The 22,461-nt window shown below is 41.9% G+C and overlaps 1 protein-coding gene across 7 annotated transcripts in view; it reads left to right on the top strand.

The window, feature by feature from the left end:
• CDH23 (cadherin related 23) overlaps positions 1–22,461 on the top strand; it is a 1,682,716-nt gene that overhangs the window by 136,381 nt on the left and 1,523,874 nt on the right. For all 7 annotated transcript variants that reach the window (XM_068258239.1, XM_068258233.1, XM_068258238.1 and 4 more), the window contains exon 2: positions 13,993–14,067. In XM_068258239.1, coding sequence (XP_068114340.1) covers positions 13,998–14,067 — 70 coding nt within the window. In that variant the 5' untranslated portion in view covers positions 13,993–13,997. The remainder of the gene's footprint in view (positions 1–13,992; positions 14,068–22,461) is intronic.

The following is a 22,461-nucleotide window of genomic DNA, read 5'->3' as shown; positions in this document are numbered from 1 at the left end:
TGAGTGCCTCCCTCCTTCCCATCTCAAGTTGAGTATAAATTAGAAGTTACTCACCCAGCTCTTGGCATTCCACTAACAAGATCTCCCTTCATTCAAAGGAACCTCTCGTTAACTAATGCCTGGGGCATCTTTAGCTACTTAGTATTAGGTAGCCAGGCACAATCAGTATTGGGGGACAACTGTAGCTGCCTACGCCAGGCAAGGGGAACTAAGGGAGAAAGGATAGTTGGGACAGCCAACATGCTTGTGGTGCGGTTCAGTGGGGGTTTATAGGTACATGGAGGAGGGAAGTCTAGGGTGCCAGAACATCTGTGCCTATAGGCTCCTGTGATGTAAATCCAGGACTCCTACCTATATATGCCTATAACTTAAGGATCACTTTAAAAATGGTGCACTAAGAATACTCATCACTCCCCAGTGTTGCATAAGACCTTTGCAGTGTTGTGATTGCAACGAAGTGCAACAATCTTTCTATCTTACAATGAAACATAACCATTGTGTTGAGAGGCATGCCAAATTCCTTGGAGGAGTACCAGGTCTATGTATTTTTTTTGTATACAGGCTTATAAAGTTTACCAATGTGTTTCAACTGATAGGACTGTATTCTCTTCATATTGAGATCTGCTGTTTTAGAGCATGTTTTTTTGGGTAAACAGTTTTTCTGTATGTTTCCATTGCTACTCATGTTAGTGTTGTGAAAAATGAATGGCCTAAGAGTGAGAGTGAGGCGATGCTGTTCTGTGGGAAGGAAACACATTAAAATGCATTGTTCTGCTTTTATCTTCTATATTAGGCGTACGGTCCAGTAGTTGTGGAACATAAACATGCAACAGCATGACAGAAATGGGTAAAGAATGACATATGGTAATGAAGGTCCATGAATAATTTTCCTGGCACCTTCCCACAGATGACACCTCAGAAATACAATGACAATAACTGGGCCATAAAACTCAACAAGGAAATGTTTGTCCTCAGTGAAGGCACAAACCGCAATCCTGTATAGGGAAGAGAAGTAAACATGCTAAGCATATGATCTTCATGAGTGCTCAGTGTAACTGGATATTGTAGCTTCACATTTTTTCTTCCTTCATATTTTGAGTAGCAGGATGGTGCACAAGAATGCTGGACATTGCATAACTTTTAATACTACAGTGTTGATATATGGAAACTTAAAGGAATACTTAAATCTGCTAAAAAAATGACTTTTACTCACCCGGTGCTCCCCTCAGCCCCCTGCAGCTGAACGGTGCCCTCGCCGTGTCCCTCCGATGCGCCTGGACTCGCCGGCGGCCACTTCTGGTTTGGCCGTCACCGGCCGACAGGCTGGGAACGCGGCTGATTAGCCGCGTTCCCAGCCGCAATAGCATTATAGAGGGCGCTATTGCGGCCGGGAACTCGGATAATCAGCCGCGTTCCCAGCCTGTCGGCCGTTCACGGCCAAACCAGAAGTGGCCGCCGGCGAGTCCAGGCGCATCGGAGGGACACGGCGAGGGCACCGTTCAGCTGCAGGGGCTGAGGGGAGCACCGGGTGAGTAAAAGTCATTTTTTTTTTTTAGAAGACTTAAGTATTCCTTTAAAGTGTACCTGAGGTGAGTGAAATGGAGGCTGCCATATTTATTTCCTTTTAAACTATCAGTTGTCTGGCAGGCCTGGTGATCTGTTTGGCTGTAGTAGAGTCTGAATAACCCTGGAAACAAGCATACAGTTAATCTTGTCAGTTCTGACAATATTGTCAAACACCTGATCTGCTGCATGCTTGTTCAGGGTCTGTATAAAAGTATTAGAGGCTGCGGATCAGGAGGATAGCCAGGCAACTTGTATTGCTTAAAAGGAAATAAATATGGCAGCCTCCATATAACACTCACCTCAGGTTAACTTTAAACTACTCATAGTACCCAAACCGAAGCTCGGGTACAAAATTAAATACTTAACTAAAAAGAGTGAAGGTTTAGGATCCTATTGAAGCTTCCCTCCCTGCTTTGTCGTTCCATGTCACTGAGCACAACGCATTGTCGCCAATCCTATCGGGGCCGCACAGCTCTTCTTCCACGGGCTCCGTGCTACTGCGCATGTGCGGGCAGACTTGCACGGCTAGTGTGTGGCCACGCTTCAGAAGGAAGAGCTGCGCAGCCCCGATGTGAAGGAGGGCCATGCTCAACAACGGGGGGGGGGGGGGGGGGGTTTAGATTAGCAAGGGTAGCCTCCATAGGATACTGAGGCTTCCCTCTTTTAATGTATGGCTCTGATTTTGATCCCGAGCTTCGTCTCTCGATCACTTTAAGGTGCAACCATTATTATTATTATTGGGGGTGGTAGTAGTAGAAGTAGCAGCAGCAGCAGCATGCATTTATATAGAGCGGACATCTTCTGCAGCATGACTAAGTACAAATTACATGCTTATGTCGTGGACCTCAGAGGAGCTCACAATCTAATCCCTACCATAGCCATGTATACTTATAGTCTATAGGAAAGACTGGCAACTGGTGCCCACTTGCTCCTAGTAAGGCCCAGTTCACATTGGCAGGCAGAACTATGCGTTTGGCGGACTGTAATGGAATGGATCCTACCTGATGCAAACTGATCCGATGTTCACCAATGGATTCGTTCACATTGCTGCATTAGAACAGATCCCTTCAGCACGTTCAGCTGAATGGACCACAAGTTTGGGGAGGCTGCAATTACAGAGCGACAGATGTGCTACTTTCGCTGCAGGATAACGGAATAGATCACAAATTGATGACAAACAAAAACTGATCCGTTTCACGAATCAGTTTTTACATGGATCATTTATTGATCCGTCCAGTGTGAATTAGGCCTAGTCTTGCTGCCCCATAAACAATAACGGTAATATTGATATCGCCTGGACATGCTGTGTAATTATGGTGCACTATACTTTGCGGCGAAGGTCGAGCGGTTTTATTGGAAGACCAAATTAGCGGTTTCAATTAGCGGTGAATAGAAGTGGGTTAATATCAGGTAATGTGAGAGGGTTATGATACGTAGCATTACAAAAATGTTACTACATCTAGTACACATTTTACTACATCTAGTACACAAAAACAAATTTCTGCTTTATCATACTGAAACCTTTCCAAAGCCCTATTTTTACATGTAGGCATCTAAAGATGCGTAAATGTACAAAGATTATCGGCCACAGAGAATGGGATTCATTTCCTCAGGTGACATCTTGGGACTGGGGGGGAAGTAAAGGCATTTTGCAAGGCTTTATTCCTACAATACTCATAAGTCCCTGTCATAGACGAAGACCAATTTTGGTGGAAACCAATTAACTTATCTGTATATTTCTGGAATGTGGGACAAACCCAGAATGTCCCAAGGAAATAAGCATAAACACAGGTAGAACATACAAAATCCCTACAGATAGTGACATAATTGAACCAGGTACACAAACCTTGCAAGAAAAAGGCTATTCAGTACAATGCCATGCTGCCCAAACCCAAATTTGATGAGGATGACAAATGAATATAGACAGAAGCAAATTGCGTGGCAGGATACCGGTTTCATTGGTGAAATGTGCTTGGGCTTGCATTATGTGTCACAGTGCATAGGTATGCACACTCCCAATGCAAAGAAAGATCAGAGAGAGCACTCCAGTGGGTTATAAGGAAGAAACCACTTTATTCAATCACAGAAAAAAAAGTATAAGGGTGCACTTACATAGTGAGGGTCCTATTCCAACAGGACCCTCTCTGGCATATATCGCTTACCACCAATGTGGTACTCACTCTTTCAGCTAGGTATAGGTATAGCTTGGGTCCCTCTCGTCCCGGCTAGTTTCAGCTTCCTGCCGTCATCAGGGGTCACAAGATGACTAGAGCGTGCTAAGCTGTACCTGTACCTAGCTGAGCGAGCGAGTACCACATTGCCTTTAAAACACGGAGGACGGAGAATGCCATCGGTCAGTGGAAAAACTATGTGGGAGATGATAAAGAGATGGAGGACCAGACTACACGAGAGTTAAGTATGACGTGTCTAGGTTTACTTTTTGCTTTTATTTTCAGTTTGTTTGCTTCAAGCCTGTGCTGAATGCACAGCTTCAGCAAGTATAACCACTTAAAGGTTTTTTCAATTTGAAAAGTTAAATTCCAAATATGATTCTGAAACTAATACATAAATCTTTACAGTAGTCAACATTATTGGACTTATCATTAAAATGACATCTTCTGACACAGTTGATTGTTAGGGTTGGTCCGCTGTGCCTACATAAAGTCTCCTCAATTAGAATTCATGGAGAAACTGTTTTTGATTTAATTTTAATATGATCGTTTAATTTTACATACATCAATCAGCAGTGGAAGTTACTGCAGGTTTTTTTCTGTCCTATATCACATTTTTGTTGTCTGTGTCCATGAAGAGAAAATGTCATCATGCCAGGGACAGTTGGCCCGGTGAAGAGTAATGTGACCTGTCCCAGGCTGATCTTTTGTGCATGGCTTTCCAGGCACCACATGCAATCATATGGCAATAAATGCTTGAATGCTCAGTAGACCTGTAATAGCGTTTGATGCATCAACATGAGCAGTGTCTGTTGGGGGGGGGGGGGGTTACAAGGCAAATCTCATTGAATGGAAATGGCCTATTGATTCGGCATGGGCTTTTGGTTCGAATACATTTTATTTTTGTGGGAAACCATTGATAGCTTGGTCTAGTGAAAACAGACCTTAAAGGGACACCTACAAAATCTGTAAAATCATACATCTCCCTAATTTACATTGTACAACCAATATCCAGCCCTTGAGGACGTGGCACGCATTCCCAGCAATACATGTGGAACCTGTAACAGGGATCTATAACCCCCCTGCCCCCAATTCTGTAGAACATGGGTTGCAGCATCTTGTGTCAGGTGGAGTATCTCCTTGCACATTTTCCTTTTACAGTTGTGTTGAATCGTGTTAAATATTATTTATTTAAGTATTTATATAAATATAGATAATTTCTATATGTTATAGCGCTAATTTAAGCACTTTTGAACCCAGTCCAGTACCAATATAGTTCACAATTGAATTTACCGATGTACATAATTATATTGAGGTCCTTGTAGTATTGAAATTGATAATTATACATCATTAAGTGTGGAGGATGCAGTTTATCATTATTTTAAGTGGTTTTAAACTTTGGAACTTGTTCATTTATTAAATAAATTGTAATACAGTTATACAACCGGTGGTGCTGATGAGTCATGCTTTCCTTTTTGAATGTATTCCTAATTTACATTCTGAAATTTATCACAGGTGGCAATTTCTTAAATGTCAGGTGATCACTACAAAATGTTTATTTATGGAGTTATGAAGCCAGTACAAAATATGTTTGGGAAGAAAGGGCAATATATAGATATAGGAAGTGTTTAGATGCTGAAACCAGGAAAATTGCAGTAAATTATTCAGGATACCCACTTTTCAGGCATTCTACTAAATTTCACTACAGTGCCTCTTTAATGTGTAAAAGGCAGAAACGCCACCATCCAGGAATGTTGCATTTTCAAAAGGGACTCTACAATAACCTTGTCTATTTTAACCTCTTTTCATGATTACTTTTAGGGAAGACCTGCTTCAGTATGTGTTTTAGATGATATTAATAGTAATTGGATGGCATTTAGGGGTGTTTCACGTGAGCTGCTCTCATCTCTGTGCATTGGCAGCTTTCTTGGTGAACATGGCTTTTAGTATAGTGCTATAGAAGTCTTGTTTGTATTGCAAGAATTAAGAGCCATCTGGAAACCCACTCTTGCTCAGTTACATTGTAATCAATTAGATAGCTGTTTGAATTCTAATTCTGTGCATTTCAGTACAGTTCTGATTGTTATGCTAGTGTGGTAATAACTCCTATATTAGTCTGCATTAATTTAGCAAATGACTTACTACTATGCTGATTTTGTTAATTATGTAATTATGGGGACCGATGCTCTGTTTTAAGTGCAGCTGCTCCTGTCATAATGCATCACCATTTTGTGGCATATTAGTATGGAAGGTGATAGTAGAAGACAAGTGGCCTGATTATTGGCCCCATCATTAACGATGATCATGTAAATCGGGCACTTACTGTCTAGCTGTCAAATTCTTCATAACGAAAGGTAAAAGGAAATTTTTGTCAAACCCTAATTTTAAATGCTCTGCAGCCTGAAGATGTCACTGTTGCTTTGCCTGCTTATTTGGCTGGTACACATCTCCAAAAGCAGGGCAGTTTCTAGGCTAAATTGCACCTAGGGCAAGGCTGTAAAAACTGTGCCCCCTTCCCCCCCACCCCTGTCAGACCAGGCAGCCCAGGAGGAGTCAAGGAAGGTGATCGCGCTGGTAATCTTCTTTCTTCTTCAATTTGGCTGCACCAGGCATTACCAGCTCCTTAGCGGTTATGTCCTTCTGCCTGCACCCCCCTCCTTCTACTTGCCGGTCTGCACCCAGGGCGGTCGCCCTGCCCGCACTGCCCAAGAAACGGCCCTGTCCAAAAGGCAAAATTGAATGAGCACATCTTTATGAAAAATCATATGAACACACAGGACCTGATTTGCTAAGCCATCTCCGGAGAGCTTCAAGCACTTCCAGTAGGGATTCAGTGATTCAGTAAGCCTAGATTGGATGTTTACAGTGTTCTGTTAATATTTGTTAACATTTCTGCCTTTGTTTGGGTCATGTTATACCGTAACTTAGTGGAGGGAGTTGAAATGTAAGTAAATTAGCAGCTGTGTAATTGTAGTCTCATGTAGGAGTCTGCAGTGAGGTTTTCTTAAAAAACCAATGCAGTCCTGGCTTTATAAATTAGAAAAAAAAAAAAACTTTTGCTGAGGATGTAGGTATGCTAAGGGATGCTATGCAAAATGTATATAGCACAGAATAATCGGATTTCATCTAATCACTATGGTTCTGATCAATATGATTCCCATTTATGAAGTAATGAATGCAAATCTAGATATTGGGAAAGCAATTGATGTAAAATGCTTGAACATTTGACATAGTTACCCACAACAGAAAGTAAGCAGAAACTGAACTGGGGAAAGATGTTCGTAAATGGATAAAAAAAACTAGCTGTTGGAAAAAACAAACAATGGTAGTTAATACACTATGTTAAAAATCAGTGTCTATTGCCAGCGGAAGTCCCACAAGGATCAGTATTGGATCCAGTTTCCCTAATGTATCAATGGTGTAGTAGATGAAGTAGGAAGTAATCTCTTGGCAGGTGATATAAAATTATGTAGACTTATCAATTCTTGTCTGGATAGCTACATACTACAAAATGGTTTGAATGGGATGGCCATATGGGCAGGTAAATGTCAGGTATAATGTTAATAAATGTAAGGTCATGCATATGCCATAGCACCATATAAACTAAATGGGATACATCCCACTTGGAGATGAATTTGGGAGTACTAGATGAAAAGTGGCTATACTGAATGCAATGTAGCAGACAAAGCAAATAAAATGTAGAAGTACATCTAAAAGTACTGCAAAAGTTCTTTATCCTGAAGGACTCTTTCACAAAGATGGCTGACTGTGGTACTTCTACTGCCGGTTAGCCAATCATGTTTATCTGCTTTGTTCCTGTCAGGGCCGGATTTACAGCTCAGGAGCCTATAGGCACATAAGCTCTGGCACCCTAAACTCCGCCCCTTAACAGACCGCACCCCTAATGCCACGCCCCTTTTTCTTATTTAATAAAACGACACAATGTAATGTAGATACCCAGATAGGTAGGTGTAAGGTAGGTATAGACAGCACAGAGAGAAGTCAGTGGGGGTTGATAGGTAAGTGGGAGAGTACAGCAGGTAGGTATACTGAGCACAGAGAGGAGTCAGTGAGGGTAGGTAGGTGGGAGACCACAGAGAGGAGTTAGTAGAGGAGTCAGTGGGGGTAGGTAGGTAGCAGAGTACAGCAGGTAGGTAGAGAGAGCACAGAGAGGAGTCAGTAGAGGAGTCAGTGGGGGAGGTAGGTAGCAGAGAACAGCAGGTAGGTATAGAGAGCAAAGAGAGGAGTCGTTGGGGTATGTAGGTAGCAGAGTACAGCAGGTAGGTATAAAGAGCACAGAGAAGAGTCAGTGGGGGTAGGTAGCAGAGTACAGCAGGAAGGTATAGAGAACACAGAGAGGAGTCAGTGGGGGTAGGTAGTTAGCAGAGTACAGCAGGAAGGTATAGAGAGCACAGAGATGAGTCAGTGGGGGTAGGTAGGTAGGTAGCAGAGTACAGCAGGTAGGTATAGAGAGCACAGAGAGGAGTCAGTGGGGGTAGGTAGGTATAGAGAGCACAGAGAAGAGTCAGTGGGGGTAGGTAGCAGAGTACAGCAGGAAGGTATAGAGAGCACAGAGAGGAGTCGGGGTAGGTAGGTAGGTAGCAGAGTACAGCAGGTAGGTATAGAGAGCACAGAGAGGAGTCAGTGGGGGTAGGTAGGTATAGAGAGCACAGAGGAGTCAGTGGAGGTAGGTAGGTGGGAGAGTACAGTAGGTAGGTAAAGAGAGCTCATGCACAGAGCAGTCAGTGGAAGGGTTAATGCGGACCTGAACATAGAACTTCTGCTCTTCTCTGAAAGATACACATATAACATTTAAAGATTCATTACAGCTGATACAAATCCTGCAATAAATCTGCATTGTGTCTACTTCCTTCGTTCGTGGAAGCAGACATAGGCTTAACATTCTGTGCTTTCAAACAAGCTTAACAGAGTCGTCAATCAGTACTGCTTACCCGGGGCTTTCTCCAGCCCCTGGCATCCGCTATGTCCCTTGCCGCAACTCCGCTCTTCAGCGCTGGCTCACGGTCCCTGGCGGTGCCTTGCCAGTGTCCTCTACTGCACCACTGTTAATCACCTCCACATGGTCCGGAGTGTACTGCGTCGACGGTGATGCAGAACTACTGAGCCTGCACAGTACACCCCGAGCCACGTGGAGGTGATTCACAGCGGCACTCGCACAGGTGCAGTAGAGGACGACCTGTCGGTCTGGGACCGGGGGACAGCGGCGGATAGCGGAGATGCGGTGAGGGACATAGCGGCTGCCAGGGGCTGGAGGAAGTAGTACTGGAGGTTAGCATTATCTGCCCCTGTCATCAATTAGGAGTCATCAATCAATCAGGTGACACAGGGAAGAAATTACAAACTTGTGATTAGACAGATTAGTGGGGATTAGACAGGCTAAACTCTTTAATACATACTGTGCACTTCATGTTTTCCTTCTGTCCTGTGCATGAGTTCAGGTCCACTTAATTCTCTGCTCCAGAGGACTGGGTGAGGCTTTTCTTGAGCTGGAGATTATTCCAGGTGCTTTGCACCAGGCAGGCAGCTCTCCTAGAAGTCGGAGGGGGCGGAGCCGCAGAAACTTCAAGTCCCTCTTCTCCAAAGTATGCCGCGCGGCTACGGACAGCGGCTGAGGGGAACTTGGGGGCAGAAGAAGGCCATGGCAAAGGAGACCCTAGAATGCGGAGGAGCGGCGGCCGCCCAAGCAGCCCCCTCGGCGGTGACAGGAAGGATGCCCACGGCTCCTCCATGCGTTCCAGGCAGTCTTAACGTCACTCCTCAGCAGCGCTCCCTGCGTCCTCTCCATGGCTACACACAGCGTGACATGCAGAGGATGCAGGGGGCGCTGCTGAGGAGTGACATCAGCGCTGGGTCTGGAACACACACAATGTAATTTTACATGTGCCGCTCTCCGGCGCAGAAGGATGGGGCTGCTGCCACTTTGTTAACGAATGGAGGGAGGAAGGGAGGATGAGACAGAGACACTGTGGGTGGGCAGTGACCCACCCGCCCCTCACAAACGGCTCCGCCCCTAGGCACGTGCCTACAGTGCCTAATGGTAAATCCGGCCCTGGTTCCTGTAGGCGGCTGCAAGCATCCAGCATGAGAGGTGGGTTTGCGAGTTTGTCCAATGCTTGTAAATATGAAAGCATAGTTAGATGAGAAGTTCAGGACATCCATCCTTAAAAGTAAAAATATTTACAAACTTGTGTGGTTTGAGTCTTAACAGATACTGATATACTGTATGTTCATATAATAGATTACAGCAGAATAAGAAACAGTAGGAGGAGGTCCTTTAAAACTTCTTCAGTTTTGAAGCCGTGCAAAGGACAGCCAGTGTAGTTTGCACTATGGTCCATGGCTCTGAGGATACACCACTAAGCCAATACATTCAAAACGCTTCCAAGTTTCTAGTAATCTAGTGTGTATATATATATAGCGGTTTGCAAAAGTATTTGAAGTTTTCCACATTTTGTCACATTACTGCCACAAACCTGAATCAATTTTATTGGAATTCTGCGTGAAAGACCAATAAGTGGTGTACACGTGGGAAGTGGAACGAAAATTATACATGATTCCAAACATTTTTTTTTTAATAACTGCAAAGTGGGGTGTGCGTAATTATTCAGCCCCCTGAGTCAATACTTTGTAGAATCGCCTTTTTCTGCAATTACAACTGCCAGTCTTTTAGGGTATGCCTATACCAGCTTTGCACATCTAGAGACTGAAATTCTTTCCCATTCTTCTGTGCAAAACAGCTCCAGCTCAGTTAGATAAGGATAGCGTTTATGAACAGCAGTTTTCAGATCTTGCCACAGATTCTCGATTGGATTTAGATCTGGACTTTGACTGGGCCATTCTAACACATGGATATGTTTTGTTTTAAACCATTCCAGTGTTGCCCTGGCTTTATGTTTAGGGTCGTTGTCCTGCTGCAAGGTGAACCTTGTATTGGCTCCATCCATCTTCTCATCACCTCTGACCAGCTTCCTTGTCCTTGCTGAAGAGAAGCACCCCCAGAGCATGATGCTGCCACCACCATATTTGACAGTGGGGATGGTGTGTTCAGAGTGATGTGCAGTGTTAGTTTTCCACCACACATAGCATTTTGCATTTTGGCCAAAAAGTTCCATTTTGGTCTCATCTGACCAGAGCACCTTCTTCCACATATTTGCTGTGTTCCCCACATGGTTTGTGGCAAACTGCAAACGGGACTTCTTATGTTTTTCTGTTAACAATGGCTTTCTTCTTGCCACTCTTCCATAAAGCCAACTTTGTGCAGTACACGTCTAATAAGATTCCCCATCCTGAGCTGTAGATCTCTGCAGATCTCTGCAGCTCGTCCAGAGTCACCATGGGCCTCTTGACTGCATTTCTGATCAGCGCTCTCCTTGTTTGGCCTCTGAGTTTAGGTGGTTGGCCTTGTCTTGGTAGGTTTACAGTTGTGCAATACTCCTTCCATTTCTGAATGATTGCTTGAACAGTGCTCCGTGGGATTTTCAAGGCTTTGGAAATCTTTTTGTAGCCTAAGCCTGCTTTAAATTTCTCAATAACTTTATCCCTGACCTGTCTGGTGTGTTCTATGGACTTCATGGTGTTGTTGCTCCAAATATTCTCTTAGACAACCTCTGAGGCCGTCACAGAGCAGCTGTATTTGTACTGTCATTAGATTACACACAGGTGAACTCTATTTAGTCATTAGCACTCATCAGGCAATGTCTATGGGCAACTGACTGCACTCAGACCAAAGGGGCTGAATAATTACACACACCCCACTTTGTAGTTATTTATTTGTAAAAAAAATGTTTGAAATCATGTATGATTTTCGTTCCACTTCTCACGTGTACACCACTTTGTATTGGCGTTTCAAATGGAATTCCAATTAAATTGATTGTGGCAGTAATATTACAAAATGTGGAAAACTTCAAGGGGGCAGAATACTTTTGCAAACCACTGTGTGTGTGTGTGTGTGTGTGGGGGGGGGGGTGTATCTTGCAACACATAGTTTTGGATATAGGTCGAGTTGCACAAATAAAGTTACTGGTTATATAATTTGCATAAAACCTGGTAACCTTAACGTGCACCGCCATGCAATGTGGTTTGGAGTCTAACATATCGCAGCTTGTCAAAGTTGTAAGTACAGCAGTGATGTTCACGTGGCCACACCTATGCTGAAATTGATACAATGAAATGATCCTGGATGACAAAGCATTTTTTTGTGGAACGCTATAGCTGAGACAATAGAGATGGGTAGGGTAATCATGCTGAGGTAAACTGTTGGTTTGAATTACTTTTAGTATAGCCTTAAGTTCAAGTGGCGATCTAAGATCTACTTCTACAAATAGGTTAGAGTTAACCTAATACTACTCTAGCTAAGTCTGTTTACTATTTCACAGTATTGTTAATGTGGAACTGAAACCCATCTTTAGTATACTTATGAAGCAAAGAAGGGTTAGAACATCTGTCAGGATTCTGCTGATTTGTTGGTTTCAGAAAGGAAGATTTCCCATCACTTCCTGGCACTGACAGTTATTTTTTGTACTGTTTGTACTGACAATGCTCATTGCTTGCTCTCATGAAGGTGACAAAAAGAATAGTTTTTGTGGGATTTGCCAATTGTTTAAACAGGTTTTACTTCCTGTTGTGGTGAAAAGGTCACAAAGAACAGGAAGTTAGAAACAATCACCCCAATCATGACAGTCAACTAAACAAGCTGTCTTTTATATGCTCTTCAGGTCTTAAATAAAAAAAAAAAAAGTGGTTAGAGTAGCCTGACTTTAATTTAAAATTCACATAACAAACAAAATAGAATTTGTGACAATCTTGTTAACTTGACTGTCAAAATAGGCATTTGGTACTATAACATAATTTGCCTTATCAAATTTTATTCTTTCTATACCCCTGAGCAATAGATACACATATAGAATGTATTACTATAAGAAAGCTTTATCATACCACAAGTATTCAAATCTGGGTTTCCTCATTCAGTAACCTGGATTATGCCCTGCAGTTCAGCAACAAAGATAGTGGAGAGGGTAAAAGGGTTGCGGTCTGACATGCTTAAGCCGGAAGGAGGAAGCATCTTAGTCATGTTAAAGTGGATCCGAGATAAACTTTAACTCCTGGCATAATTGTGTTCCTTTCATATAGTTTATAGGACATTCCTCAAGCCAAATGCTTTTAATTTTTTTTTAGTATTCTAATTCCCTATAAGTTAAACAAGCTTCACCCACAGCTTCTCCAGAGTGCCTTAGCACTCGGAGCCTTAGTAGCAAGGGCTACTAAGCTCAGTCTGGGCAGGAGGAGGAGGAGGTTAAGAGCCAGAAGTAGCGGAGGGCTGGAGATGCAGATCAGCTTGCCTGTGTGTTTTCACACGCGGAGGGCTGGAGATGCAGATCAGCTTGCCTGTGTGTAATGTGACAAACAGAACATGGCCGCTCTCATTGTATCACAGGAATAAATAATCCTATACTGTTGAAGCTGTTTGCAGCTAGATTTTCTGTGTAAACTATCTAAACTTTAGATAAGATATATAGACAGGTTACTTGTGGATCACAACAACCCCTTAACCCTCTCTCCATTATCTTTAGTGCTGAACTGTTGTGTATGGCATAATCCAGGTTTATGAAAGAGGAATCCCGGATACAGACACCCACACTGCTGACCACCATTCACAATCCTCAATGAGATGCAAATAGTTAATACAGGATTATTCAAACTTTCTACGCAAATTTATGCCACTTGAAAAGGCATCTATCGAATTTCATCTTGGGGGAATTTGGTCCATTTTCAAGCTGCATAAATTTGCATACATAATCCTGCATCAACTGAAAATATTTGTATCACCTTAAATCGCTCTACGACATAAACAATTAGTTGTCTCACAAGTTTATTTTCAGTTCAGGTCTGTATTAATATGAAAACAGATAGTTCTGGGAACAGGAAATGAGGTGGCAATAAAAACGAATTGGGGATTTTAACTCTTCTCCCGGCAGTAAAAATGTTTTATTTGCTGATGGCTCCGTCCCTCTTCTCGTGATTTCCCCACTTACAATCTAGACCGGAAGTGATAAAATATCTTGCTATCCAAAAACAAATAGGATTTTCCTCTCCCTGGAATTGAGATTTAAAGATGTTAAACGATATAGAGCTTTGTACGATGTGTGGCATAAAATAAAAAGCTGGCATACTAGCGTAAGAGCAATGCTGTCGAAAGTACATAAAATAATACTGGATGTGTTGTGTTTTTTTCTAGGAATTATGAAGAGGTACACGTTTTTCAAAGATCTTCAGCTGTCTTTATATCTTTTGGTTTCCTGCTTCACATTTGGTAAGTGCCAGCATATTCGTTACCTTTTTTTATTGCTGCTAAAATAGGAGTGAAAGATTAAGGTGTATCCAGGACTCTAGAAACTAAATTGCAAATTAGTTATGAAAAAGATTTCCTTTGTATACAAAGCTACAGTGTCCTGCTGTAAATGGTCATTATCAGTGCTGCATTCAGCATATTCAAATTAGGAGCCCGAATTTTTGTGCATGTGCACTATGGCAAGGGTTATTGCTCTGGATCAGTTAATTTATGTGCAGGGAATTGGCAGATGTCTAATAGACTCCTGTATAAATTATAGGTAATAGGGCACCCAAGCAGTGAGTTAGGTACCCAATACAGATAGTAGCTGATTGTCTACAGCCATTATTACCAATGTAATAGCCAATCAGCTACAACTAGCGGTCATTTGGGTTCCGGGGTTCGTGTTGAGAAATGAGAGGAGGTGGAGTTTGATGTTTTAGGCACTTGAAGGGGGGTGGGGGAAGTGTGTCAGAGCCAGTTCACACTTGGCTGTAAACCAGACCGAATCTGTGGGGCAGGCATGGATGCGTCAGCGGATAGGATCCATTTACAATTGCAACTTAAAATTTAAAGGCATGTTTCCGACCGGCATGATTAGTGTGCATGTCCACAGAATCAGTCCCAGCCTAGGGGAATGGTCAGTGTCCATTCTCACTATGCTGGTTTCCCCTTCCGTTCCTGCTCTACTCACCTGTCTTATGCATCTTCCACTATTATTTGGGTTTTCTGTAGCTGCTAGCACCACCACTGGGCTTGGGGAGGGTATAGATCTATCGGCGTCTCAGCAGTAGCAAAAGGCTTACAGTGAATTGCCAATGACCATTGGGAACAATCCGTAGCACCAGCGAGGATTCTCATTGGTTCACTGAGTTGTGAACCAAATCAGAATCCTCCCTGTTCTTAGGCAGGGTAGCAGCAGACCAAGATAAGCCCTTAGCATCTGACGGAATTAAAAAACCTCATGTAAATCATCACTTCTGCAGCTAAGACCGCTTTCAGAATTTACAATTTGCTAACAATGGTTGTTGCTATTGCATACCTTTTTTTAAAACTGGCCCCATGCACCTGCTCTACATTTCCATGTTTTAATGAATCTGGAGGTGTCAAATGCTAGCTAGACAAATATAAAATGATGTAAGAATGGATCTAAATTCTAAATCTGATGTGATTTCTGCATAACAAAAGCTAATTTTCTGTTTCCATTGACTTAAATAACATGCAAATCACACACGGAAAAGCAACACTGCTGCTTTTTTTTTTAAAAAGCCGGAAAATCAAACGCATGAAAAATAAGAAAAACGCAGGTCAAATGTGATGTCACAGAAATGCATTAGATGTGCAACAAACATGAATTGTAATTTCACAGGGCACACACTGATTATTGTAAGTGTAAATGGCCACTCAGTCTGGGAACATCCAGCACACCTTATTGATTGAGCCCCCTGAATTGGAATGGGCAGGAAATGTCTGTAAAGTCAGAAATTACGCAGACCCTGTCTTTTTTTTTTTTTATCTAACTGTAGTCAGCTGGAATAGATGTTGATCAGCATCCTTGATCTCTGTCCATACAGATGGGGTTACCACACACTCAACCTGGGGATATAAAATAGGTTCACCTAGGGCATTTTCTAAGTCATGGAGCTCCCAGGACAAGTATCTCTAAATTGCGTCTCCCCCCCCCCACCAGAGACCCGACACATTATTCCCCCCTCCCCCAAACATTAGGTCACCTCCAGTATTGGCCCCCAGTATCAGTTAGTTAGCCAGCCCCCCCCCCCCCCCCCCCCCAGCATTAGCAGCCACAGTAGCCGCCAATATCGGGTAGTCAGATGCAGCCTCCCTGGTACAGGTAACCAAAAGAGCCCCCAGTTATAGAAATGGAGGTCTGTGTGGAAAGTGGGGGGGGGGGGTTGTTGATAGAATACGACACAGTCCTGGACTGGATACCATTGATGTTCGTTTTATTTGGACATCCTTTAAAGGACACCTTATGGTAAAGCAATGTTGAGGCTACCATCATGATTTTACATTAAATAATGCCAGCTGCCTGGTTATCATGCTGATTATTTGGATTCAGTAGTCTGTTTCGATTCTGTTTAAAAATGCAGAATTAAGAGAACTGAGTTAGGACAGAAAATCCCAAATGCAATAATCCTAAAACATATCAACACAGTGGATTATCACTATAGCCTATAAAGTGGCATGTTTATAGCGGCAAGTGCACTGCTTCCTGGGAGGTGTCTGTCATTTTAGATATTCTTTAAACTAACATGCAAAGTCTGTGGAGCTCTTGAGATATTTTTCTGGAAAGTGTCTCCGGTGCTGGAACTCGGAAAGACTGACAAAAAAAAAGTTTTTCTTATAAGTGGCACATTGGCTTGTTTATTAAAATGAGCTCTTGTGATTTGTGTGCACACACCTCCAGGTGCTGATAACCTTACCTTGAATAGTTATCACATCCTTTGGATGACTTTTAGCGGATCATATCTTCTCTTGTAATTATTATCATGTTGGGGTTTTGCACGTAAAGGTGTCTGTGAATCTCTGTGACACATTCAGAATGTTTCATTCCCAACAGTTATTACGTAGAATCGTATGTCACATTTATAGCCTCTCCTCAGTTTCTATGAAGGAAGTGTCACCCTGAAGTTTTATGTATGTCAAAGAGCGGAATTATCGTATTGCCATCCTGACAGACAAAGCGGCTTCTAATTTACTAACTGCATAACAAGTCCAAACGCTGACTGTATTTTTTCCTATAGGAAAGTAAGTTGACTTTCTTTATGGAAACTGAGGCTAGGTTGATCTGCAAAAAAGTAAAGGTCGGATTGTACAAGGTTTAAGTAACATCTGAAATTGATGAAATGCTAATTGCTTGCAATACATGCGCTTCGCTGCACAGGTCTCTATGTAACTGTAGGTTTGATATGTGAGAGCAAATCTGAACTGAAAATAAACTTGTGAGATAATTGAATTTGTAGTAGTAGCAAAAAGAACTTTCCTGGAGTCTCTCCTTCTTACTTTAAGGGCCCGTTCACATCTGAACGTTTTGCGGGTGAATTCGGCAAAACACTCAAGCGCTGGCGCTTTTTGAAGCGCTAGTGCCATAATACCCTATGGGCCCGTTCTCACTTGGGTGATTAGCTTTAATCGCTGGTGATTAACGCAAATCAGCAAACGCAAATTTGTAACCTGCACCATTTTCAGGCGATTTCCCAGCGATCGCGTTTAGGGCTATAGAAACGCTAAACGCGATTGCGAAAAAATAGCAACATGTGAATGGGGATTTTTTCGCGTTAATCACCAAAAATCACCAGAGCAAAATGCTAGCAAAAGCGCTAGCATTTTGCAAGTGTGAATGAGGCCTAAAGGGTTGAATTTCCAAGACTAAGCCGTAGGCGTGCTAGTGTTCAAGTTAGTGTTAACACACCTGTCGATCTGCCACTAGATGGACTATCAGATAGATCACACTCTGTTTGAATCTGATCAGAGTGGGATCTATTGCCTGTTGCCCCCCCCCCCCCCCCCAAAAAAAAAGCCACGTGTATGTGTATAAAAGTTGCATGAGTGTGAAAAGGCCATGGGGAAATCAGGTTGCAGGGTGCAGCCAAATGATGGCGCCCCCTGAACTTCCGGTTCTTCTATAACCTTAGCTGTGACTTACTATAACCCTATTTCCAGATTTTCCCATCACCTTTCTTTCTGTAATTCAGGCGCTGGCTGTTGCCAGCCCAGCACCCAAATTAGATAGTGAATGCTGCTATAGCTGTAATTCACATTATGACCTATGGCAGCGACCAAATCCTCTGCAGCGCCCAGATTGACTTTTTCACAAAAAATATAGCATCCAAAACAAGCTTCCATATCAATTATACTATGAATTTAATTTGTAGCAAAATATTTTGCACAGCATTTTATGAGGTACACAGAGCCATTCTACAACTGCTGTAAATGATTAGCTGTGTTCCCTCTATTTTGTGCAATTTATAGATTTATTCCACCTTCTGACTCAGCTTGGCTAGAAGAGACATTTTAGCATATCCAAAAAAAAGCAGCTATTTAAATACAAAATAAACAACTTCTACCTTGTGAATATTTGCCAGGATTCACTATGGGTGTGGATGGGCGTCCTGGCTCATTTATCCCTTAATCAAGACAACTAGTGCATTTGACAAATGATTCCTCTTTTTTTAGATAGAATGTATGCTTTTACACCCATCCCATCATCAAATGCAAACATTGTACCCAATACCTCAACTCTGCATACTGTACTTTGAGGGTCTTCAGCTTTAGGGGTCAGCCTTCCCTGAACAGACTTGATTCTGCCTCTTCTGGCCCCATGATGATCTCATGGAGTCTGAATGCTATGTCCGGGATTAATGAATCCTGTGAATTGATGAAGTGGTAAGCTGTCTGTAGAATAAATGAGTCATATGTTGTAATGTAGAGAAATCTGTACCATTTTTGATATCCGTGGAATCTGTTAGAAGAGGGAAGTGTACAGCCTCAGTTTGTTTTCCCCTTTTATTCATCTTTTATGCAGAGAATGCAACTTCAGTGTTTTGGAACAGTCATTTTGTGCCAACTGCCACTATCAATAAAAGCACATTTTCATATTGTTAAATATTCTGTGTAATGTGATTGTAATATTTACCCAAATTTCTTCAAGAGGCCAGTGATGCCCTATTCAATTGTCCTCCAATTTTTGATCTCTAACGCACAAAAAGCAGTTAAAGAGAAACTCCGACCAAGAATTGAACTTTATCCCAATCAGTAGCTGATAGCCTTTTGCATGAGAAATCTATTCCTTTTCACAGACAGACCATCGGGGGCGCTGCATGGCTGATATTGTGGTGAAACCCCTCCAATAAAGAAATTCTGAGTACGTACTTTTGGCAGTTTCCTGTCTGTGAACCCTGTTGCATTGTGGGAAATGGCTGTATACAACTGTTTACAACTGCCAAAACAGCAAGCAGCAGCTACATCACTTGCCAGCAGTAAAAATGTCACCATGTGATAAATGTCAGAATATAAATAAGGAATTTAAAATATTTTACAATGTGCAAACACTGACTAAATCATTTATACATAATAATTGTAGAAAAACACAGACCCAGGAGCACCAATATTGGCTTCCAAGTTTGAGGTGTGCCACGGTCCCACCCCAGTAACAAGGGGTCACAGTAATGGATATCGTCAATGACCGGCACCACACGGAAAGTGTTGTAGCTCAATTACTTTATTCCGTCATCCACTCGCAACGACAGACTGCTGTTTCGGCCATAACATGGCCTTTGTCAAGTTGCAGACAACATACATAATAATTGTAAAAATGAAGCACTTTTTTATTACATTATTTTCACTGGAGTTCCTCTTTAAGCTGAACGGTTTTTTGTTGTTGATCATAACAGCAATTGAACTGAGTGGATCCTGCCATGTAAAACCCAAACCTGCAAGATCTTTACACAGCAGTTAACTGTATGACCCACCCCTTAACAACTTCTCCATAATTTTCTTCTGGTATTACAGTAGATAGATAGATACATTAGACTAGTGTTTCTCAACATTATGACACATTTGTATTTCGCTTTTCTCCTGGCGGTCTCAAAGTGCCAGAGCTGCAGCCACTAGGGTGCACTCTGCAGGCAGTAGCAGTGTTAAGGAGTCTTGCCCAAGGTCTCCCCACTGAATAAGGGGAAGGCTTACTGAACAGGAAGAGCAGAGATTATAGCCTGTACCTCCATATGAATTAGTGTTGTCCAATTGCACGCTACTGTTTGTAATATCTCAATTACTTCCTTGATGCATGTATTATTATTTGTTCCTCAAGCATGATTTGATGCTTTGAATGAACTAAAAATACCTATTGAAGTTTCTTTATAGATTATTTATTATTTTGTATTTATACAGTGCTGACATTTTCCGCAGCGCTGTGTATGGTTTCTTTTTTGAGATAATAAAAAACCATACTATAGTGGAATTGACGATGACCAGTTTAAGCACTCTTGGGCCTTACTAAAGTACTTTCTGGGGTACACATGCCATGTGTTGAAAAAGCTGGTCAAAGTTCTGTGGTTTGCACTTCTAGGCCCATATGCAATTACCTTTTTCCCCTGAGTTTTCTCCTAGGAGATAATTTTACTCTCTTATTTTAAATAACGTTTCAGCACTTTGAAATTGACAAAGTACCAACAAGTAGGAGAAAAAGTACTAACAACATTACTTGGAGTATTTTCTTGCTTGGTGTTGGCTTGAAATGCATTTTATTAATACAATGTGAACGTGTCACCTAGGAGAAAACTTAGGAGGAAAAGTTAATTGCATATGGTCCCTAGAGTCTAAACTATGCAAACCACAGAACTTTGACTAACCCACTTGACATACCATTCAACATTTATAATACGCAAATTGATCAGCCTTTAAAAATCCAGGGAAATAAACTATTCTTGGCTTTGACCCGGACGCTCAGCCCTGACACTGTGCAAAAATGTCTCCAGCTTAGCATGGTCTGTCATCTATCCTGGTTGCTTAAAGGGGACTATGGTGAAAAAGTGTAAATTTATATTATTATATGTGCAAACATAAACAAATAAGTACGTTTTTTTCCAAAGTAAAATGAGCCAGAAATGACTTTTCTCCTATGTTACTGTTACTTCCAGTAGGTAGTAGAAATCTGACAGAAGCGACAGGTTTTGGACTAGTCCATCTATTCATAGGGTAGTCTCAGGGATTTATTTATTTTCAAAAGCACTTAGTGAATGGCAGTTGCTCTGTCCAACTGCCGAAAAACTGTGTAGTGAGTAGGGAAGCATCATTGTTTAAATCCTTTTTAGGGAATATCTTTATAAAGAATAAAAGCCTTGCTGAGAATTCCCTATTATTATTATTATTTTTATTATTATTTAGTATTTATATAGCGCCGACATATTACGCAGCGCTGTACAGTGTATATATATATTTTGTCATTAACTGTCCCTCAAAGGAGCTCACAATCTAATCCCTACCATTGCCATATGTCTATATTATGTAGTGTAAGTACTGTAGTCTAGGGCCAATTTTTAGAGGGAGCCAATTATCTTATCTGTATGTTTTTGGAATGTGGGAGGAAACCGGAGTGCCCGGAGGAAACCCACGCAGGCATGGAGAGAACATACAAACTAGTAGCCCTGGCTGGGATTCGAACCAGGGACCCAGTGCTGCAAGGCTAACCACTACGCCACCGTGCTGCCCTATGAAGAGATGGACTAGTCCAAAATCTGTCACTTCTGTCTGAGTTCTACTACCTACTGTAAGTGACAGCAACATAGGAGAAAAGTAATTTATGGCTCATTTTACTCTAGAAAAAACTTACTACTTATTTGTCTTTGTACATACTTAACATTTTACAATTTTTCGCCATATTGCCCAATTAAGCTTCTCACGGGCCAGACATCTTGCGTTACCAAATTTACTAGAACCAGTTAATGTAATGCAATATAAAATCTGAACAATTCAGGCAGTCTTAATTTACCAGAACAAAGTGGTAAAGGAATGTAAACAGCATAGTACATCTCGGCTAACTCCACTTCAAGATACTACAGTATCCGGAAGCGAGCCAGGACCTATTGGTATGCCAAATGCTCACTTATGCACAGGTGTGTCCTGTTTCTATCTTGTCCCCAGCAATTACAAACAAAAACAATTGGATTGATCTCAGCAGTGCCCCCAACTGATGATAAACTGAAGATCTTCAATTGTGTGAAATCTCTGACTTTGAGCTGTAATGTATTTTGTACAGTTTTTTTTTTTTTTTTTTAGAAACAAATAATGCAGCGAGGGGGAGAAATAAAGTACCTCCAAGCATCCTTGCAGATGTTAAGTACACAATGAATAATTTATACAGTATACATTCTTTCTATTGCCAGATTGGTGCTATCTACCTATTCATGAGTACAGATCCTTATCACTTAAATAATCAATTGAATATTTAAAGAGACTCTGTAACAAAAATTGCATCCTGTTTTTTATCATCCTACAAGTTCAAAAAGCTATTCTACAGTGTTCTGGCTTACTGCAGCACGTTCTACTATCACCATCTCTGTAATAAATCAACTTATCTCTCTCTTGTCAGACTTGTCAGGCCTGTGTCTGGAAGGCTGCCAAGTTCTTCAGTGTTGTGGTTCTGCTATGAACTCCCCCATCCAGGCCCCTCTCTGCACACTGCCTGTGTGATATTTAGATTAGTGCAGCTTCTCTTTGTTCTATTATCTTTTACAAGCTGGATAAATCCTCCTCTGAGCTGGCTGGGCTTTCACATACTGAGGAATTACATACAGGCACAGCTGTCTGCACTCTGCAGGAAGAAATAGCCTGACACTTCAGTGGAAGATAGCT

This window comes from Hyperolius riggenbachi, chromosome 10 (genome assembly GCF_040937935.1).
Source record: "Hyperolius riggenbachi isolate aHypRig1 chromosome 10, aHypRig1.pri, whole genome shotgun sequence".
Taxonomy (NCBI): Eukaryota; Metazoa; Chordata; class Amphibia; order Anura; family Hyperoliidae; genus Hyperolius; species Hyperolius riggenbachi.
This window is presented reverse-complemented; position numbering and strand designations above follow the sequence as displayed.